This window comes from Panicum virgatum, chromosome 5N (genome assembly GCF_016808335.1).
Source record: "Panicum virgatum strain AP13 chromosome 5N, P.virgatum_v5, whole genome shotgun sequence".
NCBI classification, from domain to species: Eukaryota; Viridiplantae; Streptophyta; class Magnoliopsida; order Poales; family Poaceae; genus Panicum; species Panicum virgatum.
Window position 1 is genome coordinate 7,365,565 of NC_053149.1, and position 8,674 is coordinate 7,374,238.

Here is an 8,674-nt window from a genome sequence, read left to right on the forward strand (position 1 = left end):
TTGATTTTAATTTACTTTGGTTTATCCACTTATTGATAAAATTATAAATAGGACCATGACGCGCCAGCACCAACGTCGCCGGTCCGAGCACCGGATATGGTTTTCACCAGGGAACCAATCTCCATGCCAGGGCGGATCGCCGCGACAGCGGCCGACACAATGAAGCAGATAGCCCGAGGCAAACCCGAAGGCGACGGCGGAGATGCGGAGGCCAAGACCAGCAGGGGAGGCATGGAGGTGTCTCGTGACGACGCCCCCAACAGAGACATGACGCACCAGGCACCATCGTCGCCAGTCCGTAGCACGGATATGGTTTTCACCAGGAGGAAAGACCTCCATGCTAGGGCTAGCGGGGGCAGACACCGACATCCCAGGATGGAGGCCAGAGCCAGCAACCAGGCCCCAGAGGGACGGCGCAAGCCACGGCGCGACCACGGCCCACCGGCCACCAGAGGGGCGGCGGCGCGGCCACAGGCCACAGGCCCCCGGCCACCCAAGCCCCGGGAGGGCGGCGGCGCGGCCAGAGCACCCCGCCACCTAAGGAAGCGCAGACGCGAGGAGGCGGCGCCCCCAGGATGCCGCGCGCGGCGCAGCCACAGACCCGGTGCACTCGAGGGGCGGCGGCAAGGGGAAGTGGCAGATCCGGCTCGGGGAACGCCGGATCCGGCGAGGGAGAGGTCGGCTCCGGCTCCGGCGGCCGGGCGTAGTCGAGGCAAGATGGTCGGCGGAAGGGGAAGTGGAGGAAGGGAGATGAGAAGGAGGGAGGGGCGAACAAGCCGACTTCGGCTCGGTCGGGCCGCCGCCGCTGCCCGGACATTCGCTAGCGACGGCGCGTGGGCGCCCCCGTGTCGCCTGGGAGAGCGGGGGGGGGGGGGGGGGCTCTGTCTGTTTTTGACAAAGTTCTAATCGAGTTGCAAGTTATTGGCTTCTCATGGCTGGACAGGAGTATTGTTGTGATCACCTTCTAAACGCAGATACAGAATTCTAATACGTGATGTCTCTGGCTCTCTGCCAGATAAATCTGGTTCAACTTGCTGCGTAAGTGGAAGGGGCACAGGCTCAACCTAACTGATTGGTGGCACTGGTCGCGCAAACAAGTTGATCGAGAGTTCAGGAAGGACAACTGCGTACAACGCATTGCCTGATCGCGAATGGCACATCCGGTCCAAACCAAGGACATCGCATGAGCTCTAACCTAACCTAACACACAGGAACCCAAAGAGTTTGAGCAATTGAGCTCCAAAAAAAAAAGAAGACCCATACATGGTCAACCAAAAGCCTGGGTTGCCAACACTACCAGTACCACCAGGTTACATCCCAGGAGAGTCGATCCAGAACCCACGCAAGAGTCTAACGGGTCATCACAAAATATGAGCTGCTCAGCAGCGTCTCACATTGACCGGCCGGCGATCTAGTGACTTGCAGTGAGATTGAACTTCAAGCACAGCCGCGGGGACGCTTGTTGCCGAGGTAGACGTCGGTGAGGACGGTCTTGGACTGCAGCGACGCCTTGACAATCTCCAGACCCTGCAAATAAAGCACGCACAATGGAGGTAAACGAAGAGTGCTTCAGGAAAAGAGCCAGCGATCGACGAGCAAATTGATGCGTAAGGTAGACGGTCAAATCACCTCGGCGTAGGGCCGGCCCTGAGGGGGTGCGAACGGTGCCACCTCACCGGGCCTCCAAAAATCGGGGGCCTCTAAAAATTAATATGTTAAGAGGCATGTCAAGTTATAAGTGTAACGAACATGGCACCATTTATGCCATTTCGAGTGATTTTGGTGATCGAATGACAACACAACACTTGGACTAATATGATTGTTAAGATGATCATTCTCAGGCTTTTAGGTTCAAGTGATGACAAAGAGAAAGAGAAAATAGGCGTAGCAAGGCCCGAAGGGCAGCCTCTTCGGATCAGGAGCACCGGAAGAGCCGACGCCAAGGGCATCGGTGCATCCGACGCTTGTCGGAAGAACCGACGCCATGGTACTTTGGTGCAGAAGGGAGTCGAAGCCAAGTCAGCCTATAGGCACCGGTTGAACCGACGGGTCAAAATGGGGCATCGGTGCATTGGCCGTCCTTTGTACCAGAGGCGATGTCAGTGCCCAGGAGAAGTGTCTTCAGCACCGGTTCAACCGATGGGGCATCGGTGCATTGGCCGTCCTTTGTACCAGAGGCGATGTCAGTGCCCAGGAGAAGTGTCTTCAGCACCGGTTCAACCGATGGGGCATCGGTGCATACCACCGGTGTAATGACGTCAGCATCCAGGAGAAGATTCCTTCAGCACCGGTTGAACCGGTGAGGCATCGGTGCAAAGCATCGGTTCAACCGGTGGTCTCTGCGTCAGCCATCAGGAGTCCAACGGCTACTTCGTGTTATGAGTGACCGGATGAACCGACGCTACCCTGCCAAGAGGCATCGGTTCTTCCGGTGGTACGCAGATTTTCAGCTAACCGTTGGAGCAACGGCTACAAGACTTGGTGGCCTATATATACGCCTCACCCCGGCCATTTGAAGATTGCTGGAGTTGCTGGACATCCCACACACACCCAAGAACATCTCCAAGCCATACAAAAGCATCAAGATCATATCCTTAGCCCTTAGCACACTTTGAGAGTGTTGTGTAAAGGATTAGCTCTTAGTGAGTGAGTTTGCAAGGCTTAGAGCCTTTGTGCTGTGGTTCATTAGTGAACCAAAAACAAGAGCTTGGTGCGCCGGCACCTTGGAGCGTGGAGCTCGCCGGCAACGTCATCGACCCTCCGACTTGGTGTGGAGCGGCGATGACACCTTTGTGCGGGGGACGTGGAGACCCCCATCCTTTGTGGAGAAGCTCCTTAGTGGAACCCGGGGCCAAGGTGACCGTGATTGTGTTCACGGAAGAGACTTGGTGGCCGAGTAGCAATACTCTTAGTGAGTGCTACAACAACGTGGATGTAGGTGTGCCTTTGTGGCTAACCGAACCACGGGATAAACACCCGCGTCAAGAGTTTGCTATCTCCTATCCCGCTCTTTAAGCTTCCGCATTTCATTCTAGTAATTTGTATGCCTTTACTTTCATAGAATAGTTTCTTGGTAGAAAAGGCTATAGGTTGCTAAACTCTTTTGGGATAGGGGTTTTACACTAGAACAACCTAGTTGCACATATTGATAGCATGTTTTAGTTTAAGTTTTGTGCAAACTAGTTGGAGCCATAGGTCTAAGTTTTTATTAGTGCCTAATTCACCCCCTCCCCCTCTTAGGCTAGAGCACCCGATCACTTTCAATAAGTAATATTTTTACTCATAAGCTAGCTCATTTAGGTGTTGAAAGACTCGGATCATCTAAGTATTTGGTATAGGCCATGTTTAATTTTGAGAGCTAATGTTTAGTCTTAAATTGGTAGGCTAAGAATTAACCCAAGGTAGTTTGTTTGGATCCATGGGCTAATGCTCACTCTCTCTCCCATTCCCATGTCTAGGTGTGTGTGCAAACTCACATTTTTTATGGGGTCCATACAAAATTAGCCACATTATCACCTCTTGGAGGGACTAAGGATTTTGGGAGCGATAATACACTTTAGCTCAAAAGTATTCCACCTATTTGGATGCATGATGGATAATTTGGGGCTAAAAAGTGAGAGATAACTATTATCCCTATATATCCAAATAGGCCCATAATCCCCTTATAAATTTTGTAACTTGTATTGTTGGGCGTGATATCTCTGCCCAGTTGGAGGAATAAAGTCGCACGCTACATTAGGAGGGATAATAAAATACCAAAAAAGCCAGTTGCATATTTACATAGATAGTAGACCTGATAGAGAGGAATACCAATCGACAACTTCTCCAACATCTGTCCAATTACATGCTTCAGTGCCTTTTTGACTTCCTCGCGAGACGACGCCGCTGTCTACATATCGCCGATTCGCCATCTACTTGTCAAACCCGATTGTCAATTTGACTTTTTATATTTTTATGGTGAATGAGGGCCTCCATTATTTTTTTTCGCACCGGGCCACCAAAAAGTCAGGGCCGGCATGGGCGTAGCCAAGACGCACGGTCTTCTCCAGGAGCGCGGAGAAGTCGGTAACCCCGCCGGTGTTGAGAAGGGTGATGCTGGAGATTGTGGACATGGGCGTCACAGTAAGGTCGTCCCTCACCGTGTACGTCACCACCTCCTTCACGAATCCTTTGGCAGCTCCCGTGGAGGAGGCCGTCGGCACAACGTTCCCGGAACCGTCACCCTCTGGAGGAACAAACTTGAGCGGCACGCGCATATCGTTGCGGCACGACGGACACCTCGTACCCTTCGTGTCCGTCACGTACTCACAGCAGCCGCTACCGTTGCTGGTGCGGCACTGGAAGAAGCTCCTTGGTTGCCCAGATGACGGCACCGGCAGGAGCAGGGAGCTTCTGGTGGTGTTCGCGGCTGATGGCACCATCGTGGGCCAGAGGACTGCTTTCTTGTCCACACCGGGCACGACGTAGGTGCAATCGAGCTTCTCCACGCTGCCGTAGAGGTTGCCGAAGGTTCCGGGCATGGAGCTCTTGCCGAGCATCTTGACGATCGTGGCGACCGGCAGCGATAGAAGGGAGAAGAGGAAGTCCACGACGTCCTTATCTGCCTCCGCGAACACCACACGCATTGCTTTGGCGTCGATAAGGAGCTTCATATCTTCAGGGTGCGGGTGGTGATCGACATTCTCGGAGCTCACTTGGGCGATTCCTTCAACAAAAATTTGATGTGCCACAAGAGTTATGACATCAGAGATTAGCACAAGACAAATGACCAATTCATCACGTACATCTCATAAGATATGCATTAAAAAACAAATTATCCAAAGACATTTTAGTAAACAGATCTATATTTATATACTCCCTCCGCCGTTTTGTATCAATGTAAGAAATAGCGGGCTATGAAGTTTAGCGGCAGTCTTCTCTAACAGCTATAAAAAGCTATAGCGGAGCTAAATCATTTAGCAGGTTGATAAAATAATCAATAATTACATATAAAATTAGAAGTATTATTGGTCTAACACTCTAAAATAGACTCAATATATCTCTTGACTGCTCAACTGTGCATATGCTGCTTTGTCTGTGATCCATGTTAGAAATGTGTCGAATATTTATTTGTACTAATGGGGTTACAGTGGACTTGTGTTGTAATTAGCACTATAGTGTTAGGTGAGCTAGGTGTTGGCTCTTGTAATTCGGCTGCTCTATAAAAGGAGGGAGCTGCACTTGTAACCCAACTCATTCACGAGAGTGAGAAGCAACACAGGGCGATAGACTCGTGGGGGTGCTGGCATTTTGGTCATCGCCTCGGCGGCCGTTGTCACGGTTTTGGGAGGAGCGCCCGTAAGCATGCCCCAAAGATGTTGGTTTCGGCCGAACCTCATTACCAAACATCGAGTCTCTGATGTGCTGTGTGTTCGCTTGTGAGCATCTTGCCTAGGTAGATCCAAGCAATCGCTTCTGCATTAGGCGTCCATATCACAACAATCCACTCTAGTTATATTGATTCTTTTGACTAAATCTTTGAGAGAATGACACTACGAAAAATACTATCAACTTGACCTTTAGCGATGCCAAATATCGCAAAAATCTTTTTAGCGGATATTTATTACCGCTAAATCCTGTAAAATCCCTTTAGCAGATATAGCGGACAAATATTGTATAGCATAATGGTAGATCTCCTAAAAAGCTAATAGCGGACTACAACGGACTATTTTGTACATACATTGGTTTTGATCAGTATCCAAAATTACACTTTTAACTAGTAGTAATACCGTTTATTATATTTCATTGCTCTTGATAGCAATTTGATATGATAACAAGAAAGTTTTTTTTCTGATATAAATCCAATGTAACTAAACTTACATAACAAATCATACAAATTTTTGGGTTAGTTACTCCTGTTTGTTCTTAGGCTAACCCCAGTGCAAGATTTCAATACACGATTACCAAGAGTGATATATCATCAATAGTCTTTTGAAACTATGGATGAAATAGAGCCTCCCAATGCATAGTTTCATTTCATGATTTTATAGGCGAGCCATTTGCATTCAATTACTATGAACGTGATTGGGTGAAATCAGATGAGATGAAATTCTCTAGGCCCCAAATGCTAATTTCATCAAGTTTCATAGTCTTGGAAACAGTGTAACCCAAGTTTCAGGGCAGTCCTAATGCAGACTCCAATCATAGAGTCTAAGTCTAAAAGACTCCATCACAAGAAACTATACTTCCCAATGCAAAGTGTATTACTTTGATTTATATGGCCCACTTGTCTCTCTCACATTCATTTTTGATTTACGTGATAACTTGGAGTCTAAATAAGACTTGGAGTCTTGGTTTCTCTCATTCTCTCTTCCTTAAATATACTGCCACATCAGCGAAACACAATAAATAGGAGGCTTAGAATTCATGGTAGAGTCTGAGTTGGGACTGGCCTCATCTAGATGAAACCCATTTCTTCTCTCTCTTCATAAATTTCTTGCCATGTCATCATTTTTGCCTATGTGGCACCTCATTTAATGTGCATGAAACCTCTATGAAACTTGTATTGGGACCGGCCTTAGTGAGTGCAGTTTGATAGTCCAAAAGCACTTTTTGGCAGACAATTAGTCCAATATTATGTGCCATAAAGTTGATGTCGTCATTGGACAACGTATTTAAAACCACTTCCTTGTTATGGTTGCATAACTATTAATAAACGATTACAAAAGGAGTGACTAGTTTCGTAAAGTTTGGATCCTAAAATTCGTGAGGTGTCATAAATAGAAAATGGAGAAAAAGCATACGACAGGTAATGCTTCAGCTATAAGGGTCCTACAGACCGCAAATGAGATACATCTTTTTAAAAATTTGCTGACTGAGCAGATGGTCGAGGTTAGATCTATGGTTGAAGTGACTTTTGAATTTCCCCCCAAAATGGCAAATTTTCGAAGCATTTATGCCCCTTGAGTCGACTAAAGGGTGGATTGCACGAACTAAAAAGAGATTGAGATCCTACATAATTGCGTTGTGCCCATGGTGAACCGCTATGAAGTATAGGTTGACTCGACTTTTTTTTTTGAGCTTAAGCGTGGCCTTCATGGCCCCGCATTAGACATCACTGGCTCGACAAGATCGCGAGCAGATAGAGTGATTACAGACTCCGGGAGGGGGTCATCCCACACTACGGATTGACCCGGGTCGTAAGTTACAGCAAATTTAGATCCTATTTGTAAGCACTCCACTCCCAAAACAGTCACTCCACTCCACCAATTCCACTCCACCAACTCCACTTCACTTCATCACTTGTAATCAATTCTGTTTGGAAGAGCTCCACTCCACAAATCTCAGAGGCCTAATTCTCTCTGCCCCATCAGCCCAACAAGCAAGCAGCGGCCCAGCTAAGCCCATCTAAACTCCTCTCACTTTTCACGTGGACCCCACTCGTAAATTATCTTCTTCCTCCCTCTCCACTCTTCCTTTGTCTTTTTTTTTGTTGGGAATTAGCTTCTTCATTCATTCATCATGGTGATTACAATCATCTTGCAAAACTTGCAAGAGGAAGATAGGGGGGGTACTTGCCCAAACTTCAAACTCACTATGCTCAGCAAAGCTAGCACAGAGATGAGCTGCTTTGTTTGCTGAGCGCCTAGCATGAATTACATTAAAGGAAGAGAAAGAAGATGACAGCTCCTGTATGTCCCGGAATATAGGCGTAAACTGTGATCTCTGAGTCTCCCTGTTATTCCATAGGCCAGCTAGTTCTAGCGAGTCAGTCTCCATAATCACCGATCCCTGGGTCACCGTATGGATCATGTGCACACCTGCACGTAGTGCTTCTGCTTCTGCTGCCAAAGCCGACGCCACAACAGGAAGACGCCTTGATACGGCCATCAAAAACATCCCGGCATCATCCCTTGCCACAGCTCCAATTGCCCCTGAATTATTATCTGCAGCAAATGCCCCATCGACGTTCACCTTGAGTGTATTACACGGAGGTCGCTTCCAACGCTGAATCTGCTGGTTAGAATTTGTTGTGCGAGAATCTTTCGTCACAGAGATCAGGTGGTAACACACATCAAGAGCCCAACTGATTGCAGCACCCATGTCAATCGGAATCTTGCCATGGCGACGATCATTCCTAGACCGCCAGATCGACCACATACCACATAAGATGATTGCTCGCTCTTTCTCCCCACAAGTTCCATCAGCTAGCAACTCCACTGCCCACGAGTCCGGTGTCAAGTTTGGAAGCTTTATACCAGTGAGTTCACGGAGCCTGAGCCAGAATTGCCTTGCATATGTGCACTCCGTGAGTGCATGAAACGTAGTCTCTTCACAAGCCCCACAAGTATCACAAGTGCTTAGCTGGTCAATATGTCTCCGATGTAGATTAGCTCTGCTGGGAATATAATCATGCATGATGCGCCACCAGAACACACGCACCTTTGGAGGGACTTTACAATTCCACAGTTTCTTCCATCGGGGATCATCAGAGTTGTTTGAGTGGGATGCCCTTCCTCGGTCAAAATCTCTTTTCTGAGTTTCAGCCGTTGCCAGCAGCCGATAGCCTGATCTGACTGAGTAAAGACCGTGCCGCTCCCCTGACCACGCCCAAAAGTCCTCCGTCAAACGTCCAAGCGGGATCTGACGTGCTGCTGCCGCATCCAAGGGAATCAGATTTTGCTCCAAAGCAGCT

The 8,674-nt window shown here is 48.3% G+C and overlaps 1 protein-coding gene across 1 annotated transcript; it reads right to left on the reverse strand.

The window, feature by feature from the left end:
- Positions 1-1,437: 1,437 nt before the first annotated feature.
- Positions 1,438-8,082, reverse strand: LOC120674488. Its single transcript, XM_039955663.1, has 3 exons — positions 7,800-8,082; positions 3,999-4,705; positions 1,438-1,527 (listed from the first exon to the last, which is right to left on the reverse strand). Exons 1-3 carry the CDS (start codon positions 8,080-8,082, stop codon positions 1,438-1,440), a joined length of 1,080 nt encoding a protein of 359 aa, XP_039811597.1.
- Between the last annotated feature and the right edge of the window lie 592 nt (positions 8,083-8,674).

Excerpts from the sequence above, each read along its gene's own strand:
- LOC120674488 (XM_039955663.1), bottom strand. The coding sequence starts at position 8,082 with ATGGGTGCTGCAATCAGTTGGGCTCTTGATGTGTGTTACCACCTGATC. Across the intron at positions 4,706-7,799 it reads AGCAGAAGCACTACGTGCAG|GAATCGCCCAAGTGAGCTCC; the intron begins GTGTGCACATGA and ends TTTTTGTTGAAG. Across the intron at positions 1,528-3,998 it reads ATGCCGGCCCTGACTTTTTG|GGTCTGGAGATTGTCAAGGC; the intron begins GTGGCCCGGTGC and ends CTTTATTTGCAG.